At 38.9% G+C, this 19,868-nt stretch overlaps 1 protein-coding gene across 2 annotated transcripts in view; it reads right to left on the bottom strand.

The window, feature by feature from the left end:
- LOC106937566 (disks large-associated protein 1-like) overlaps nt 1-19,868 on the bottom strand; it is an 82,844-nt gene that overhangs the window by 6,591 nt on the left and 56,385 nt on the right. Inside the window, exon 3 of one of the 2 annotated variants that reach the window (XM_015019128.1) lies at nt 7,001-8,510. In XM_015019128.1, coding sequence (XP_014874614.1) covers nt 7,001-8,404 — 1,404 coding nt within the window. In that variant the 5' untranslated portion in view covers nt 8,405-8,510. The remainder of the gene's footprint in view (nt 1-7,000; nt 8,511-19,868) is intronic. The other variant, XM_015019129.1, reaches the window with a different exon arrangement.

The following is a 19,868-nucleotide window of genomic DNA, read 5'->3' as shown; positions in this document are numbered from 1 at the left end:
TTACAATTATGGTCTTAAGAGGGTCATTCCATAATACCTGAATTGATTTTAAGTCCACACTTTAACTAGGCCACTCAAAAACTTCCTTTTTTAAGTGACTTTGCTACAATGCATCATTGTCCTGCAGCTGAACCAAAGTGTCACTGGGCTCCAGGTCTTGTTTTCTGGAATGTTCAATACTTAGGCAATACTGAGGCAGCAGATCTGCAGTTCTCTAGTTGTTCTTTTTTTTTAATCCAACTTAATTGAAACACTTTTAATTTTAACCAGTACAACAGACAGTGACATAGGAGACCACAACATGACCATTACGAAGAAAAGAGAAAGCAAGAAAAACAACTAATACATAAATCAATAAATAAAAAATACATTAAAATTAATAATGATAATGTTAGGATCCCGGGTTGTTGAGTTGTTTTGGAGTTTTATTTGATTTTAGTTTCACTATTATGTGTTAATTTCTTATTTAATTAGATTAGTTTTGTTCCAGTTTTTCTTTAGTTCAGTCCTTTCTTAATGATTCTAGTTTTTTGTTGTGTCTAATTATTCCTTAGTATGTTTATTTCCTCATGCCCTGTGTATACTCTCACCCTCTGTGCCACTTTCTGTCTCTCTCTCTTTCCCCAGTCTGCTTTATGTTCTCTCCTCATCCCTGCAACCTGATAGCCCAGGTCTTTTAACATTCAACCTCCCAGTACTTAAGTACCTCATTCTCAGTCACTCCTCGCTGCTTCCTCCTATCTGTTCTCTGTAATTCCTTGTGTTCTCTTCGTGTTGTTTGTGACAGATGACCTTGCACATGAGGGAGAGATTTTTGGGAAAACATTATTTAGTTTGGCCTTCAAATAATGTAATCTATTTATGATTTTACATTGGAGCACCTGTAGACTAGCATTAATAGAATAGTAGTGGATACCGTGCTTCCAAGTGTTGTCTTTAATAAAGATATTAAGAGTTTCCTCCCACATATGTTTAATTATGGTACTACATTGAGAGTGTTTATATGAAAAGATGTCAAACAATAACAAAATTAAACCTTTAGATCTTAAACAGGACATTCAAACATGAAAATATTTTGTCTTATATAATTCCTCAGCTGCCCTGCGACAGACTGGCAACCTGTCCAGGGTGACCCTGCCTCTCGCCCGGAACGTTAGCTGGAGATAGGCACCAGCAACCCTCCCAACCCCACTAAGGGACAAGGGTGTAAAGAAAATGGATGGATGGATGGATGGATGGATAATTCCTCAGCTGCAGCCAGCAGGTACCTATAAATGAGTTCGGTAACACATATTTTAGCAGTAATTGTTCAAATGAACACACATGGTTACTAATGTATAGGTCTTTTAGAGACATAATTCTCCTCCAACGCCATTCCCTAAAAACTGCATCTGTAGATGAAGAAAGAAAATGGGAGCGTGCACTAAAGGTTTCGGAAGCTTGCAAAATTTACAAATGTACAACTATAAACCAGACTGAGTTAAAGAAGGTCAAGTGTTCTCCTTTACAATATGACAGTGGTATGGGAGCTGAAAAGAGGATGGCCTGAAGAAAGGTTCCAAGTTGTCAAGTTTTGCTCAGTGGTCAGTCATGAGGGCTTTTTTTCAGATATTAACAGCTAGGTTTTGATACCTTTTTATTTAAGGAATGAAGTCATTTGAAATCATTTTATATTCATCCAGGTGAGCTTTATCCAATATTAACAGCAACTTTATAAATTGAAAATAGAAGTGGGACAAAAGTTCAAAAACAGAAGAAATCTGTAGGGAGGCAAATACTTTTTCACACCACTATGCAAGTCTACATACCCAAACAAACTGAACCACTACTCTAAGACATAAATCTGCTGGAGTGGAATAAACAATAACTTATTTTTTCTTTACCTCATGTCTATGAGGTATAGAAAGAATAAAGTTTTCAGCTATTAAAGCACAACTCACCTAACTAAAGTCACTCGAGACAGCAAATAATTGTGAAATTCAATTTGACTTTAAACACTAAATCCAACATGATGCCTTCCAGAATTCTGTACAAGAAAAAGCTGTTAAAGATAGAAACTGAAAAAAAAACACAAAATAACTGACACAAAGGCAAGAAGAGATGCCTTCGAAATTAAAAATTAGCTCTACAAACAGTTAAAGCTGTTCTTTGTGAGGTAATGTCATTACCTAGTATTTAGAGAGTAAGGCTACTACTGGCTCTGCACTTACTTCTCTTTTCAACTCAAAAAAGGGAAGAGGAGGAAGAGGACAAGAAAGAGGATGGCTGTTCAAACCAAGAGGAAAAGTAAAGGGCTGGGTTGGTGGGTGGTAGGATGCTGGGTGGATAAAAAGTTTGAGGGTGAGTTGGATAAGTGCAGGAAAAGCAGAGTGATCAAGACTAGTTCTGGAGAACAATGCACCAATGTACCTTACAGTGTTGTGGACACACTATAACTTTATCCTAAAATGCTTTGAAGTCGATTGCATTTAAATACATTTTGCTCTGCACACTGATGGAGTCAGATTTACAGATTTTTTTTCTTTTATTTTTACAAAATGTGTTTATACCAAATGTTTGAAATTTTTATTTATTTATTTATTTATTTTTGTTCTGCCAAAACAGTTTGATCGGAGTCAATTGTGTTGGCCGATGTTCATCTTCACTGAGCCTTCAAAGCTTCCAGGTTGTCCCTTACAAGGTTATGTTCTATCCATCATCTGAACATGGATGAAACTACTGCAGACTGACCAAAACATGAACATCCACCTAAGCTAACCAGGAAAAGAGAAAGTATTAGTTGGTTCAGTGTTTATTTCAGTCCTCAGAGATCACTGTCCTGTATGCTTCAGATGTGTCTCTGTTCCAGAACACCTGATTCTACACTTGCATTAATTGCATGACATCCTCTGCATGTCATTAAGTACTACAGAAACCTGTTAATCACTCAGTTATTCAAGTTAGGTGTGTGGCAGAAGGGGAATACCTAGAAAATGCAGGGCAGGGGTTCCTGAGGACCAGAACTGAGAATCACTGAGTTAGAGAAGCATCCAAGAGACCCATGGTAGCTCTGGAGGAGCTGCAGAGACCAACAGCTCAGATCTATTAATAAGACGGCTATTAATAATGCCACACTTCGATGGTCGACTGTGTTATTTCGTTTGATCTACAGCCGCATGTCTTTGTGAAGAGAAATTTATTAAGTCTCAAAAAATGTTCCTATCAGTGAAGCATAAATAAAGTCAATATTTAAGCCCTCCTGCTTCTTTTAACACCTCACCATTCCCCACAGCGGGGGTGCGTCCCACTATTTGAGAAGTACTGGCCTAAACATACTTCACTGTGCTTGTCAGCTGATCAGACCTAATTTTTAAGAATGTATCTTTATTGATATTCGTTTTGGCTCAGCTGTTCAACAGCATTCCAACCATGTAGAGTTCAACCTACAGCCTCGTATGGGGTTCTAATGTCCTGGTTTGTCAACTCAAAGAAAAGGAAAAAATTTGGGATAAATGCTTAAATTAATGCTGCCAGTTATGAATAATTTTGACATTAACAGTAAATTACAGCAGATCTTTTTTTCCTAAAATCGTAGGTCATGGTAAATCTTTACTTGCAGTTTGTGTGTTTTGTACAATACTTTCAATCCCTGCAGAGTCTTGGCTGTTATGATCCATGTGTTTGAGTTTTTCTCATCTTTCCTTTGTTGTTTATCATCATTATTAAAGTCTTGGTCTATTTGGGTTTTTTTTTTTTCAAATTGCCTCCAGGGTCTTTTCAGATCAGTTTATTCGTCATGTTTAGTTTCTTAGTCATTTACTGTTTGTGTATTTTGATTTATTCTCTTACATCAGCATTAGACTATCTCTTCCTGGTTTGTAGATCCTCTAGTCTAGATCAGCTTCCTCTTCATTGTTTTACCTTCCCTCAGTCTTCCTGCTCAGTATTATCTCTGATTATTCTGACCCAGTCCCAATGTCATTCTCCAACCTTTTCTCAGTTTTTAAGCTTCTTGACTTTCTTTATTCCCCACTGGTTCCTTTCACGTCAGCCTTCCTTCTGCATCCGGTTCCCCTTGTGTCTTGCTGTAAGTTTTTGATCCATGTTAGTATTAAATTTCATCATATTACTCCCAAACTACTAAGATGCTAAGTGGTCCTGAGAATAATTTCCAGCATCAAAAAGTTTGGGTAGAAACAGTCAATACTCATGATCAATTATTAATTTGCTAAAACCCCTGAGTTCTGTAGATACTAATGTAAACAACTGAACATATGATTGCATTTTATTAATTGATTGAATATTGTTTGTGATCTGATTAATTTAAGTTTTAGTGTGTCCCCAGTCTGAGTCAGTGATATCCAGTCATGCAACTTTTCAGCCACATTCAAATTTAATAAATGGCAATTTACATATGTGAGCACCATTTGAGAGAACACCTCAAGACATTTTCATTTCATTGCAAATAAACAAATTAATATCAAACCAGGGTGATAAACAGCAGGAAAAGCAACAAACTTTCCTGTTATTTGTGAAATTTGCAATATAAAATAAAATTAAAAGATTGCATTTGCTAACACATGAATATATTGTTTTTGACAGGGTAAATAATGTATATAATCATAAAAAGAGCAAATTAATAGTTTAGAGCAGGAGTGGGGAACTCCAGTCTTTGAGGGTTGTTGTTTTGCTACACTTAGATGTCTCCCTGGTTCAGTATATTTTAATCAAATATCTGAATCGGTGTAATCAAGTTCTCCAGAATCTTGATAAGGACCTCATTATTTGACTGAGGTGTGTTGAAGCAGAGACGCTTCTAAAAGTAGCAGAATGTCAGCCCTTGAAGCCTGGAGTTGCCTGTCCAGGAAGGCCATAGGACTCTGGTGGTCAGACTGAAGGACTTGTATATGTGTGCAATAAGTTCATGGAAGCTATTTGGTTTGATGAGATTAAAATATTAAGATCCTAGATCTCATCATTCAGATATATGGAAACATCAAAGTGGAAAGGCAATCACTTCCTCAGTATGTTATCAAGCTCTGTTGAGGTCTGCTAATGAGCCATTCGTGTGATTTAGGTACTTGGAGCCAAGAAAACATCTAAAACATTCAGAAAAGTGGTTCTTCAGGTGTTGGAAGAGCCACACTATTTAGGTGGAGGTTTGACCAGCAGTAGCAACAGACAGCAGAGGACTCTGGTCTGTTTGATGAGATAAAGAGATAAAGATGAGACGAGATAAAGAGAAGCATACAGTGAGACCCTTTGAAGACAGGTGAAATGCATGCAGCAGGAATCCTTCGAAGCTGGAGCTTAAAACAGGTCATACCTAAAGGTCCAAGGAACTTGAATGGAGACATCAGCAGACTGTGATAGGAGCCTGCATTGAGGAGTAGTTCTCAAGCTTTACCTATACAGGAACCTTAATTGAAGCAAAATCCTGTGTAGCAATCATGGCAACATCAGCACTGAGGTGTGACACCTAGTCTGAGGCTTAGGGTGTTTTCACACCTGATAATCCGATAGTCTCAGTTCAATTGGGGACCAACGTTGCAATATTTGTTCTATTTTCAGCTGTTGAGGTTCTCTTACACACCGCCCTGTGTCAAGCAAACTGTTGTAGTGCTCTACCAAGAAACACTAAAGGAAATGGCACAAAACTCTGAAGAAGATACTGATGCAACATCCTCCTTCACAAAAGAGATTTTAGAGGTTTTAGGATTTTTCTTTTGTCTTTGGCAAAAGATCACAAGTCAAAAGATCATGTGTGTTTGTCTTTGTTGTATTTAATCAGAATGTCCTGCACTATAGTACGCTTCCTGCTTTGGTCTGCTTGGCATCCACATAAGCATTCAAACCTCACATGAGTTTGCTTTAACTAAAACAAGACCAAGGTTTTTAGGCAGACCGGAGTTTCCTTTTTTGGTTAATTTGAAGTTTGTTTTACGCTTCACCAAACAAAGCAGACTTTCTAGGCAACTAACTAGAATTCGATTATAGTGGACTAAACAGGCTTGGTGTGAATACACCCATAGAGTGGCCCAGGTGCCATTCTATGGGAAACAGACCACAGTTTGTGATCTGTTTGTGAGGTAGCCATAGATCCAGCTGATTGTTGAGGCCTCGTCCTGTGTCTTCTGAATCAAATCAGGCTGAATTGTGTTAAATGCCCTGGAGAAATCAAAGAGCATGATCCTCTCAGAGCTGCCTGCTTTGTCTACATGACAGTTGTCAAAATACCTGATATTCAACAGGTCCCCTCCGCCCCCCTTAATTAAAAGAATTAACTGTAACATAGTACCTCAATGCAGTTAAGGAGTAAGTGTTCAGCTATTTTGGTGAGTGTGTGTGTGTGTTTTGTGACTTCTGCGATTATAAGGTATTTGTTACTGTTTCAAATGATAAACATGCTCTCTAATTGTCAATATGATCATTCTAAAAACAGATTACAATTGACTGTAAGTCATAATTTTGGGAGAACCATTTAACCACATAACAGTCATATTCAATAAATTTGAAATTTTTCCCAGATGAATCTCGTTTGTCAGATTAATACTTTCTTACAATAGTATTTAAGCAACTATTAAACATATGCTCCACTAAGCCCACATTTCTGCTACTGAAATAAACAAACTTTTCAGTAATATTTTAATTTACTTAATTGGCATGTATACCAACAAAAATTAACTCAAAGTTGGGTTTGGTATTAGGGTAACAAAAAATAGCTAATAACTCACTGAACAAAGCATAAAAGTTGGCTAAATTTTAGATGGGCCAGTCGCTTACGCCCAGTTAAGGAACTTTCTGAATGTTTTTTCCCCTCTCAGACTGAGAACATTGCATGAGTCATTTCATAGATGACGCTATTTGAAAAGTCAGGAAAACCAAAACTTCACAGGACTGGATAGCACTGACTTAGAGGTAACATTGCTAAGAGAAGTAGGTGGTGGAGAAAAAGAGGCAACAGGGGAGAGAGGGGAGTGATTGAACTATTTTTGGCTGAAATCAGGGAGTAATTATTTACCTGTAAGAATTGGCAAGAAGGGTCCTGCTGCTGACTGCCCTTAGATTTGACTAGAGCTCTATCTAGGTTTAGGTTACCGGATCCTGCGCTGGTTCGTAGCTGGTTGTGGCTGCTGGTGTTGGTGTAGACCTCTCGGGCCCTGCTCACCGTTAGGCTTGATGACCATGCCCCTTTCTTCTCAACAGGCCCGTCCACAAGACCCAGTGGCAGCAAGGGGCCACTTCCTCCACCGATACAGCCATCGCTCTTATTGCTGTTACCACTAACTGGTATACATGCAGGTGAAGCAGTATATTTCACATCACTGTTGCTCCGAGAGGCTTTGAGTGCAGAGTGGTGGTGAGTGTGGCCATGGCGTGCATGGGTGTGTGCATGCTCGTTAACTGTCCCATAGGGGTCCATGATGAAGTACTGTTGGGACTGCGAGGAGGAGAGATTTGGGAGGGGAGTCTGGGGATACTTGTCGGGGTTGCTGCCAGGGCACTGGCCTGTTGTCATAGGTGAGGGGGAAATAGAGAGGGAGGGTGAGGGTGGAGGTTGGTGATGATGAGGGTGGTAAAGACACAGCTCCCGTTCCAGGTTGTCATCTGAGCTCCAGTATCCAGACCCCGGAGCAGATGCTGAGCCATGAAGCTGGGGATGGTGATGGTGGTGGTAGCTTCGATGTTTGGGCTCTGCTGATCGACAGCGCTCACGGCTCTTGCTGCGCTTCCGGTGGCGCACTGCCCCAGGAGGAGCCGCACCCTCTGGGCTGGCCCTTGAACCACCACCACAGCTACCTCCTCCACCACCACCATACACACTCCCATTAGCTGGCCCTTTAGATGACTGAGTGTGTTGGGGCCCCTCCAATGAATGTGACTTTGTAAAGAGTTTCTGGACTGAGTGGACCAGATGGCGAATTCGCCCAGGACTGTCATTGTTGTCATTGGCTCCTATGCCCCCAGCGTGGGACAACACTCCTCGTTTGTACTGCAGTGTGTGGTAGCCATCTCTGGAAAATATTGGCTGTTGCTCATACGGGTCCGCAAAATTTACTGGTACCCAAGACTGAGATTTACCCCCATACACTCCTCCCCCTCCTCCTCCTCTTCCTCCTCCACCTACATATGGCACCATGGCCATACACTCATCCTTTACCTCAGGATGGTGAGCTGAGGAGGTGGAGTGACACCTCCGTGGGAAGGTTCCATATGGGACAATGCTGTTGCTTTCAGAAGGGTATGGAACACGCTGAGCATTGTAATAGGGCAACTCAGATGGGTGTGGCATAGGAATGGGCAACGGCATATCCATCTGGCCGAACAAATATGGCTTACGGTCAACATGGTGACCCAATGGATCGTATGATGGCTCATAGGAGACCATATGATGGTGACTCCGACTACTGGACAGGCCTTTCATGACAGGGTAAAAATGAATGGAGAGAGGGATGAATGGATGAAAGATGCCAGGCCTGTGATTAGAGAATGGCTGCAGAGGACTGTCCCTGGGAGGAGAGGTGAAGACTCTAAAAAACAAGAAGAAGAAGGAAAATACAGCATCAGTCAATGGTTGTACATTCACAATGTTTGTTTAGTTTCTATTTAAAGAGCCAGTTAATTACAAACAATATTCATCTTTGTGTTGAAAGAAAGTTATATTCGTGTTGTAGATATGATCTTTAAAATCTTGACACTTTGAGCTTTTACCATGCTAAGAACCAGATTTAAGAGGACACACGTTTTTGCAATCAAAATTTTTCAGTTTGACCAAGAGAAATCTCTTGAATTAAGGCATTCTGTAGAAGAGCAGTATATTTGTTATAATTAAAGAATACTAGAAGCTATTTTCACTTTTCAGGCATTTCCTGACATTTCTAAGAATTTGATGAAAGCGAAACCAGTCCAACCCACAAGATTTAGTCTGCAACTCAGACCTAAAGCTTTCCTCTATCAGAACTAAGGAAACTAAGAACAGCTCATATAGAAGACTGGTTTTAGGGTATTTTAAACACACTGAGCTCCTCATTCTGAGCAAAATTACTTTGAAATAATCCAGAACATTGAAGACAGGCTTGAATCAGGTAGGATGACAGGTTAGAATTTGCCAGAAGGTTGCTTGAAAGCTTAGACCGAGCAATGCTCTCCATCACACTTCAGACTTCAGCTACCATGTCAAATCCATTACTTTATGACAATGTAATTAGAATAACATGCAATAAGGAATGCATGCTAGGTGTCAAACTACATCAAGCAACTTTTCAATATAAAAGACAAAATTATCACAATCCCTACTGTCAAGCATAGCCAAAGGTTTAGGATTTTTCTGAAGAACCACCTAAAAGTCAAGCATGAACGTATTCTAAGGGATTCTTGGGTCAAATATGTGGTAATTTGGTGCTCAAATAAAGCTAAATTCAATAGAACAACAAATCATACCAGCAGATATGTTGAAATGTTTGAAAAAGATAAGACTTGAAATGGCCCATAGTCCTGTTATAGACTTAATGGATATACTCTGTTAGGACTCTAAAAGAACTTTGTATTCCTTAAAATAAAAGCTACATTTTCATTCCTTCTTCAGCACTGTGACTCTGCCAAAACTGCAACATCAGCCTTAGCCTCTGTTGTTTCTTTTTTTTTTTTTTTGTAAAGAATTTAACTCATGACAAAATTAAACACAGTACAACAGATCCATGGAAGCAAACAATTTATTTGTGCTATTGTCTATCCAGCAGAACATGTTCACTGTGAGATGGATGTGACCTAACTTCTTTTTTCATTTACACTGCCTCTATTAGCTTAAAGGTTCACTGTAGAATTTTTTCAGCTTATTGTGAACTTTATGCCCCAGATTGTTGTGTTGGCGTGCTGTAGGAAAACATGTCTTCTTAAAGTGAAACTCACCCCAAATCAATGGTTTTAGCTGATAAACTGTTTAAATAGGTTATTTAGAGTTTTGACATTTTAGAGCAATTTTTTTAGTTTAGCTTTATTTCTGCCAAAAACTGTCTCATTACTGGCCTCTTAGGTCAAATTGTTCTTAGGTAGTTGAGGTTGCAGCGGTACAGCTTGGTAACTTCGGGTATACAAGCAAAATGTTCCACCCAGCACCCAACCCTCACTTCTTGCCCCTGCCTGCCCGGTTGTGAGTCAGGAGTTGTTGCAAGCATTGCCATGGAAACTGGGGAGTACTGACCAACAGCTTTACTCAGCATTAGCAAATGTGTGACTTGTGTGAATGGGTCTACTTTGCTCTGACTATTGGTGAAGGTATGATTTTGAAAAGAAGAGTGTGTGAGACTGACTGCACTGTTGCTCGCTCAGGACAGACAGGCTGCAGAGAGTTGTCCCAATAAAAGTATCCAACAAAACAGGAAAAGAGTTGCTAGATTTATCACTAATTGTTGTTTTGAAAAAAAAGTCACTAGAAGGAGTCTGAAAAATCGATAAACATAGTGACAAAGTGGATAACAACAGTACTTTCCATGGTCCTCTCCTTCTCCTCTCCTCACTCCACGCCATCCATTTGCTGGAATTTTTAAAAATTTGCCAGGGGTGGGGTTTAGATTTCAGAGGGGGGTTAGTTAACTTTAAAGAGACAGAGGCCAACATGTCAAATTGAAGAGTAACATTTTTAAGTCATGTTTGATATAAATAGCATTTTCACAACAGAGTGTAACATAGTTCCTTGATTGTGCTTTAAAATTGCATTATGTGCATAATACCGTCTCTTCAAAGTACTTTGTACACTTTATCTGTTTCATTATGAGTGAGTTGGAATTTTGTGGAGTGCTTGTTTTTTGAGCCTGTGACTTCATACCAGGACAGATGCAAGGCCAATAAACCTGACACAATTTGAGTGTTTTTAGATATATTTCTGTAGGATAATATAAATGTATTGTCCCACAGCAGGAAAATTCAGGAGCATCAATTTTATACATCTCTACAAAGTTCATGTCACCCATTCCTACAAATGTGTCTGGACTAAAAATATCATGGTTTGACACAGGCATTCATTTCAAACAATCACTGATGATTGTTTGAAAGTTTGTGAATTTTAAATTATTATTATTTTTTTGTTTCTTTTCGTAAAGCATTTGTTATTTTAATAGGCTCCTCGTTTGTGTAATGCCCTTCTAATTGCCTTGTGCTTGATTGGTGCTACATGTACATGAATAAACATACTTCCCCAGTTGATCTGTGATTGGCACTGGTGTCGGTACAGAAGCCCTGCTACCTGGAAGTATTCAGTCTGACAGGTAGCAGGAACTTGTCACAATTAGCATTTATAGATTGATGCAAAACATTGACTACAATAGTTTTATGCAGCACATTGACATACTTCAGTTTTATACATGAGAAATGACAGCAGGTGGACAACAAAGCAACAAAGAGTGAGTGCATGTGTGTAGTCAAAACTTTTTTCATATATATATATATATATATATATATATATATATATATATATATATATATATATATATATATATATATATATATATACACACACACAAAGATTACTTTTAATAGAGAAAGTTTTTAGACACCAAGTGTGTCAATTGTGTATGCTCCATACAAGACTATCAATGTTTGCCTTGCATGTTGTGGTATGAGTGTGTCCTTTCATATTCCTACTTGGGCCAAGATACAACTGCATAACACATTGTGACAGCACCACTGGTAGAAATGCTTCTAACAACCTCAAGTAACAGCCAGTGTGCTGAAAATACATACACACGCACCCACACATAACTCAACCCTACAAAACACAGTTGATACAGTTTGGAGAGTGGTTCTGTAGATGCTAATGTCATTTCTAATAGTTTTTTAGCAACAACTAGATAATTTCAAAAAAGTTGAATAACAAAAATGCTCTAAGAAAAGTAAAAGAGAAACCACTGTCAAGCAGTGGACGGAAACAAGCTACACAAGATTATATAGGAGTAAAAAAGAGAATGGAGACTGACAGCTGAATCTCCCCACCAGTGTTTTTCCACCACCCCCTTGTGCATTTTCAGAGCCATATGTGCCAGGCATGCTGAGTGGATGCTGTGTGTGTAGGCAGAAGGAGAAATGAAAATAGGGTTGAGATCAAGTTATTTTAGGCTAAATGGAAGCTGTCAAACAAAAGCCTTTGAGTCAGTCTCTGAGGGTGGATACCAGAACTAGATGCAGACAGAATACTCAGTGTGCATCATGGAAGTGTGGATCATGTTCTACATGTGGATCTTGTAGAACATGATCTACAGTGTAAAATTGCATAACTGTTCTGTGTTTTCTATATTTTATATATCTGATCATTTTCTATGTCTTAGCAGGTCCCAAAAACAGAAACAAGAGGGCTTTCAGCCATAGTTGCATGGCTCAAGGTAGTTAAGGACAAACTTAGCTTAGTGTTCCCAACCCTGGTCCTCACCCCCAGCTGATTTCAATTGATGGATGATTAACAGCCATTTGCTTAAGTGCAATCATAAGAATCAGGAGAATAAACCAGGGAAACATCTAAAACATGTAGGGCAGTGTGCCTTGAGGACCAGGGTTGGAAAACACTGACTTAGAGGGATGTTAAGGTTTCCAACTCCACACACACCAAGTTGGGCCCAGGATTCCCTGACTTTCAATGCTCAGAAACAATGTGGAACAGCTCCAATGAGATCTGGGTCTGCTTTCAGTGGAAAAGGCTTGGAACAGTATCCTGAACCTTTTCATGTCCATTTTCCAGACTTTTTAGTTAATTACTTATAAACATTCACAATCAAATTATGGTAAAAATTTTTTACAGCAAAAAGGGTTTCCATCAGGAACCAGTAGAAACCAGAAACTGGGAGGAGGGACACATTCTGATTCTGATTTAACCTCATAAACGCTGTTCTTCCATGGCCAATAGACTGTTGTTCTGACAGTCAAAGAGGGATCAAAAATGTTTACAGATCTATGCCTGTTTTCCTAAATAAAATGTATTTCTAATGGCATATTATCATTTTTAAGTTTGTGTACACACATTTTTGGAAATACGTTGTTCAAAGTTATCTTACATTACCATAATACCCATCATCTGTCAATAAAATTGTGTGCTTAACACCAGTGAAGAAACTTTTAATGGTATGTTATGATGTAGACCTATCAGACCACAAAATGTACATGAATCAATATTGATGCCTTAACTTTGATTCAATGTAAAATCAACACAAGCATACATATAGATCCACATTCAGATGATAGTTGAATCATTATTGATATATTGTCAGTTATGGTTGAAACCCTAAGGTTGATTCAACATATAAGTAACCGATCACTTTCAATATAATTTCAATGTCAAGCTTCAACGTGGATCCAATGTTTCTGCCTAATGTTGCTTCAACGTTGATTCATTCATATTTTGCTGTCTGGGGAAGGTGCTGTGGTCACTGTGAGACATCAAGACATGTTTTGATTTGTTTCATGCTATTGTCACTAAAAATGTTAGAATCACGGTGAAAAACCTAGAAGGACCAAAATACCTGACATATAAATGGTCTGACTTGTATGAAGGAGACATGACTGTCTAAATGGGTGCTCCTCTTCTAGCCAAATTACACAGATCCACTAATGAGGCCACTGAAAGCCTCTGACACAGTCTAGTAGAAATATTTTCAGAGTAGCAATGTTACTTAGATCTCAAGAACCCTCAGATTTCACAACAGATCCATCAACATTTGACAAGCTTGCTCACATACAGGAAGTTTGGGAAAGATCAGAGTAGCATCTTCCAGTGATGTTTAACCTAAGGTCTCTCAGAGTACTATTATGTTATGCTTCTCATGTTTTCTTTATGTTATTACTGGACTCGCCACCCATCCTGTAAAATATGGAATCGTCCCTTATTTGACTCTACGGACTGGCACTGCCGTCACGGTTGCCTAGAGACAGACACTACCAGACATCAGCGTCTCTCCATTATGGTACACAACATTTTATGATTGATTCAATTTCTTATTGTGCTTTTAGTAGGCTATTGTGGTTTCCTTATTTGCTTAGGATGTTGAATTTGGATGACATGTTTTTTCATATGATAGTATCAGCCAAAATAATATAAATGAGTATTTAAATAAATAAATATTGTGAAGAGAAACTGTTTATTTGTCCTATATTACAAAATTTTGTTGGGGATATCTGAGTAGGAGTAATTGATATCTTTAATAAATACATTGTTCAGTTGTCAATATTATTTCACCATTATTTTATTAATTTTATTTATTAATTTTATTAAGAATTAAGGAAAAAGAGGACTTCCGATTTGGCGATGTAGAAGGAGGAAGCAGGGTGAAGGAGTTCCCGACCATCTTTCTTTAAATTACTTTAAAACCGGAGTTATACACTTTTATCAAGCACCAGACCGACAGAAGCATTGATCTGTACCCTTGCAACGTTATAATGACCAGCGATAATCCTAAACAACAAAAGCTTTCTACTTCAACCAGGCGAACGAATAGCCTATCTAGCAAGGTCGCCTTAATGGCCGCGGCTTCTTCTGACACTGAACCATCTGGCGAATGTAAGTGTGGAGATCCTGTTTCCATGTCCCAACTGGACACAGACCTATCTCAGCAGTGGAATAACTTTAAAGAGGAAGTGGCCACATTGATTCAGCCTCTCCAAGCGTCGGTGGACAGACTGCTGAACGAAGTTGGCTCTTTTCAGGGCCGCCTTGTAGCAGAGGACAGCCTGGCAGGCGATAACTTTCAACTAGGGTTGCCACCTTTTAGAAATCAAAATAAGGGACGCCCTCCATGGCACACCCACCCCTACTCTCATGGGGTGGGACGTCCGCTGCAGTGATAGACATTATTCTATGGAGGTGTTTTTTGTCTTGTACTGAGTAACTGATTATAACACCTGATTTAAAATTCAAAATGTGTCCTCAGAGAGCCAAAAGTATAAAAGTTATGTGAGCATGCTGATATTGTACAGAACATTACCAAAAAAATTTATACAAATAAGGAGTTAGGTATGGAGGCTAGTTCTAGACCAAATTCACCACAAGGACCAGGATAGTCAGTGTTTTTTCATGGAAATACTTAAAAAAGAATGAAATAAACAAACAAATAAAAACGGAGCAATATTTCATCATTTGATATAATAAGTGAGCCAAAGAGCCACTTGTGTCTCCAGATCCAGGTTGCTGATCCTGATCGATCAGATGGAAAGTGTGATCATATACAGCAGCTTAAAGTGCAGCACTATAATTTTTAATTCATTGTTAAAGTAAAATTGTGAAGGTTAAAAAATCCACCACTGAGTATTAACATAAGACATTTATTTAGTATAACTTCTTTGGTACCCCGTTGGCCCCCGTCTAGAACCGCCCCTGGGCTGCAGGTCTGTGTCTGACATTAGTAATACATTAAATGACCACTGAACAATGAATTCATAAAATATTAACATTTAAAAATAAAACATACAGAAAACCCTAACAAACCTTTTAAAGTAGGAAGTATTTATGTATTTGTATGATTTGTTCTTTAAATTATCATTTGTATTATTTTGCCTGCCTGATACATTAAATAAGCAAATAAACAAACCAATATCGTCGACTAAAAGCACAAACAAAAAGTCTATAGGAAACTTATCACAGCAAAATGTTCTGTACCATATCACCTTCAGGAAATGATTGAGGGATGGAGAGATGCTGATGCCTGGTTCGTTAGGATCTAACGGGTCTGCAGTTCCTCTTCGGATCTATTCATACAGCCGCACACTGCGCCACGACTGACACTTTTTTTTTATTGCCTGTATTCATTCTCATTAACATTATTCAGCCAGGGATTTGAGTCTTCCCTCTCACGTCTGTATCTTTATGAGAGGTTTTACTTCTAAGGACATGGAATCGAGTCGAGGACGTTGTAAAAAGACACGGGTTGACAGCGGCTCACCGCGGCTGCGTAGTGTCCGTTTCTAAGCAACTGTGACAACAGAGTCCGTCCGTAGCGTTCTGGGGTCCGGCGTAGCTCCCGCCATGAGAATTTAGCTGACTTTAATATTTCCTGTGTTTTATTTTGGTCATTATTGTTACACTTCATGTTAATATGTGTGTGATAGGTGTGTCTATCGGACATTTATAGAAACATGGAACAAATCGCGTCCTGTATTTTGTTGTTGCTTTGACTGCCACCTATTTAGGGTTGGGTTCAGAGCTGCCTTTTTCATTCATACAGCTGATTTGTGTTGTTTTTTCTACTTCATTTTTTTCTCACAAGTTTGAACATTGTGGATGAGAAACCATGTACTGCCAAGTGGGGCTATTGGGCCGGGACATGTATAAAATCGGATTGTCATGGCTGACATATGTAACAGCAGTGTAAGAGGGGAGGCCTCAGCAGTTCGCTTTACTAGTTGGAATGTAAAGGGCATGAGAGGACCAGTGAAACGGGCAAAAAATTTTGCCCACCTTAAAAAACTAAAAACAGAAATAGCATTTCTACAGAAAACCTATTTGGTCTCTGCAGACCAAATAAAACTTAAGAAGCCTTGGGTGGAACAAGTTTATTATTCACAATTTAATACAAAATCAAGAGGAACATCAATATTAATACATAAAAAAACATACAGTTTACATTAAACAAGTCCATATCAGACCCACAGGGGCGATATGTTATAGTACCATACCAACTTTATTTATAAAGCACTTTAATAACCACAGTTGATACAAAGTGCTGTACATTAAAACACAACATAACAATTAAAAAACAACTCTTACAGTTTAAAAACAAACAAACATACAATTTAAAACTAGATCCCGCTGGAGTTGAAAGCCTAGAAAAATAGATGGGTTTTAAGACGAGCTTTAAAAGTGGACAGTAAAGGTATCTGGTATCTGGTTCCCTATATTATATTCAAGTTATACTTGCTTGCATATATGCTTCCAATTGGGATGAACCCACTTTCGTATCCAGGTTAATCTCTGCGCTACCTAACATGAATTCTCACCGTTTGATATTGGGTGGTGACATAAACTGTGTAATGGATCCGACACTAGACAGATCCAGCTCTAGACTGACATCTCCATCAAAGATGGCTCAGGCTTTGGGAGTATTCATGAAGGAGGTGGGCTGCATAGATCCTTGGCGCATTTTGTTTCCAGATAATAGGGAGTTTTCTTTTTTTTTCACATGTCCACCAGTCATATTCAAAGATTTATTGTTTTTTCATAGACAAAACTCTGCTACCCTTTGTCAAGAAGAGTAAATATTCTGCTATCGTAGAGTCTGATCATTCACCAGTAATACTGGACCTGGCTTTCCCACTTAATCAAGCTCAGCGCCCCATCTGGAGATTTGACTCAACTTTGTTAGCAGATGACAACTTTTGTGAATCGATGTCTATCTACTGTCATAGATAATTTTTTGCTTGAAAACAAATCAGACTCTGTCACCCTCCATCCTGTGGGAAACATTAAAAGTGGTAATTAGAGGTGAAATAATATCTTACACTGCAACACGTAACAAAATTAGAAAAGCAAGGCAGGAACAGCTTATTAGTTCTATGCTGGTGCTGGACATAAGCATTCAATGTCACCCTCCCCCAAGGTATACAAAGAGAGACTTTGTTTACAAATGCAATACAATCTTATATCAACGCAGGATGTGGAACAAGCCTTGCTTAGATCCCGAGGCTTTATATATGAACACGGTGAGAGGGCGGGCCGCCTTCTGGCCCACCAACTCAGAAGTCGGTCGGCAGTGCAGCTCATATCACAGATCCAAAAGACCTCTGACGAGCAAACTGTTGATCCAGTTGAAATAAATCAAGTCTTTGAGAAATTTTATTCTGATCTATACTCATCATAATTCCCAGAGGATAATTCAGACATGAATGATTTTCTAGATGGCTTGGATATCCCTGCTATAGATCCTGATAGGAAGAGGGATATGGATAGGCCCCTCACTTTTATTGAAGTTATCAATTCTATTTCAGCAATGCAGAGTGGCAAGGCCCCTGGACCAGACGGTTATCCAATCGAATTCTACAAAAAAATTCTCATCCAAGTTAGCACCTCTTTTACTTGAAATGTTTAACCATTTTCTGGATCAGAGAACCTTGCCACAGACGCTTACAGAAGCTAACATTACACTTTTACTAAAACATGGTAAAAATCCAACATACTGCGCTTCCTACAGGCCCATATCATTCCTAAATGGAGACGTTAAAATCTTAGCTAAACTTCTGGCTATGAGACTGGACGCAGCCATGACAGACATAATCTCCTCGGATCAAACTGGGTTCATGAGGGGTCGTCACTCTTTTTCTAATATACGCAGGCTTATTGGTGTTGTTCATGCTACTGCATCGGGGGAGACCCCTGAGGTTGTGATCTCCCTCGATGCGGAGAAGGCATTCGACTGGGTTGAGTGGCCCTACTTATTTACAGTATTGGCTAGGTTTGGGTTTGGGCCCAAATTCACATCATGGGTACAACTGTTATATACATCACCTAAAGCAAGTATAATCACTAACAGAACAAGGTCTAGGCCCTTCTCTTTATCCCGGGGTACCTTGCAGGGTTACCCTCTCAGCCCACTCTTCTTTGTTCTAGCTATTGAGCCACTTTCAAATATGCTTAAGACTTCACAGGACTTTAAGGGTATTTATAGAGTACAACTGGAACATCGGCTGTCCTTATACGCAGACAACTTATTGCTCTACATCACAGACTCAGTATCATCTATCCCAAACATTGTGAGCTTGCTAAACCATTTTGGTAAATGTTCAGGATATAAGTTGAACTTCCTAAAGAATGAATGTTTCTCCCAAAATCATTCTTCAGAAATAGCTTTCCAAACCAGTGCCGAATTGGCAATATTTGGAGTTCCAGGGGAGGGTATATCATTACCACATGATTTTAAAAATGTACTAGTTTTTTCAACTCTCCTCGCCCGAAGAATACTATTAGCGTGGAAATCAGAACACTCACACAAGGCTTCTCTCTGGTTGAAAGATCTGACCCTGTTCCTTAAGTTAGAGAAGATCAAATTTTGTGTTAGATGTTCGATCCAAAAAATTTAGAAAACTTGGGCCCCTCTATTATTTTATTTTGAGAGACTGGATGCCCTCCCTCGAGCCTGAGGGTCGCACAGAAGTTGGCTCTGCTGTGTGTGTGCCTGTGCCCCTGGCCCGGCGGCCTCCATGGTTCCTTGTGGTTCTGGCTACTGACAATGATCATCAACCTGTGCAGTTTTAAATGTCCATGTCCTGACTTTGTTTGTGTACCCATGGTTGTATGGATGCCTGTTTGCATGTTGTCCACGTCTTTGAGTTGTCTCCTGGGTTTTTCATGTTTGTGATCTTCAGCTGTATATATTTTTTTTCTCTCTGTTTTGTATTGTTCTTATTTTATTTATTTAGTATTGTTGTTATTATTATTATTGTTTGCAGCAGCAGGATGGGGATAAATGGGGAGAGATAGGGGGAACAAGAAAAAAAAAACATAAGCCATGTTTGCGTTGTCCCTTTGGTCAATGAGCTGTTGTTGATGGATGTTTAAAAAAAAAAAAAAAAAAAAAGGAATTAAGGGAAAACATGCTGACCAATGCTTCAGACACAGACCTGCAGCCTATAGGTGGTTCTAGACATGGGCTGATGCAAATGGATCTTTGGCTCACTTATTAATGATGAAATATTGCCCTGTTTTTGGTTTCATCTTTTCTTAATTGCCCTCCATGAAAAAACACTGACCACCCTCGCCCCCATGGTAAATTTGGTCTAGAACCAGCCTCTGAACCTAACTCATTTGTATAAATATTTTGGTTTTAGTCTAATACCAGAATTTGCACAGAATTTAAAATATTGAATAATGTGTTATAATCTGTTACTGCGTACTTGAGTAGATTTTTTTTTTTTTTTTTTTT

Source organism: Poecilia latipinna, unplaced genomic scaffold (genome assembly GCF_001443285.1).
Source record: "Poecilia latipinna isolate Pla-1442-1.1 unplaced genomic scaffold, P_latipinna-1.0 Scaffold2379, whole genome shotgun sequence".
Lineage (NCBI taxonomy): Eukaryota > Metazoa > Chordata > Actinopteri > Cyprinodontiformes > Poeciliidae > Poecilia > Poecilia latipinna.
This window is presented reverse-complemented; position numbering and strand designations above follow the sequence as displayed.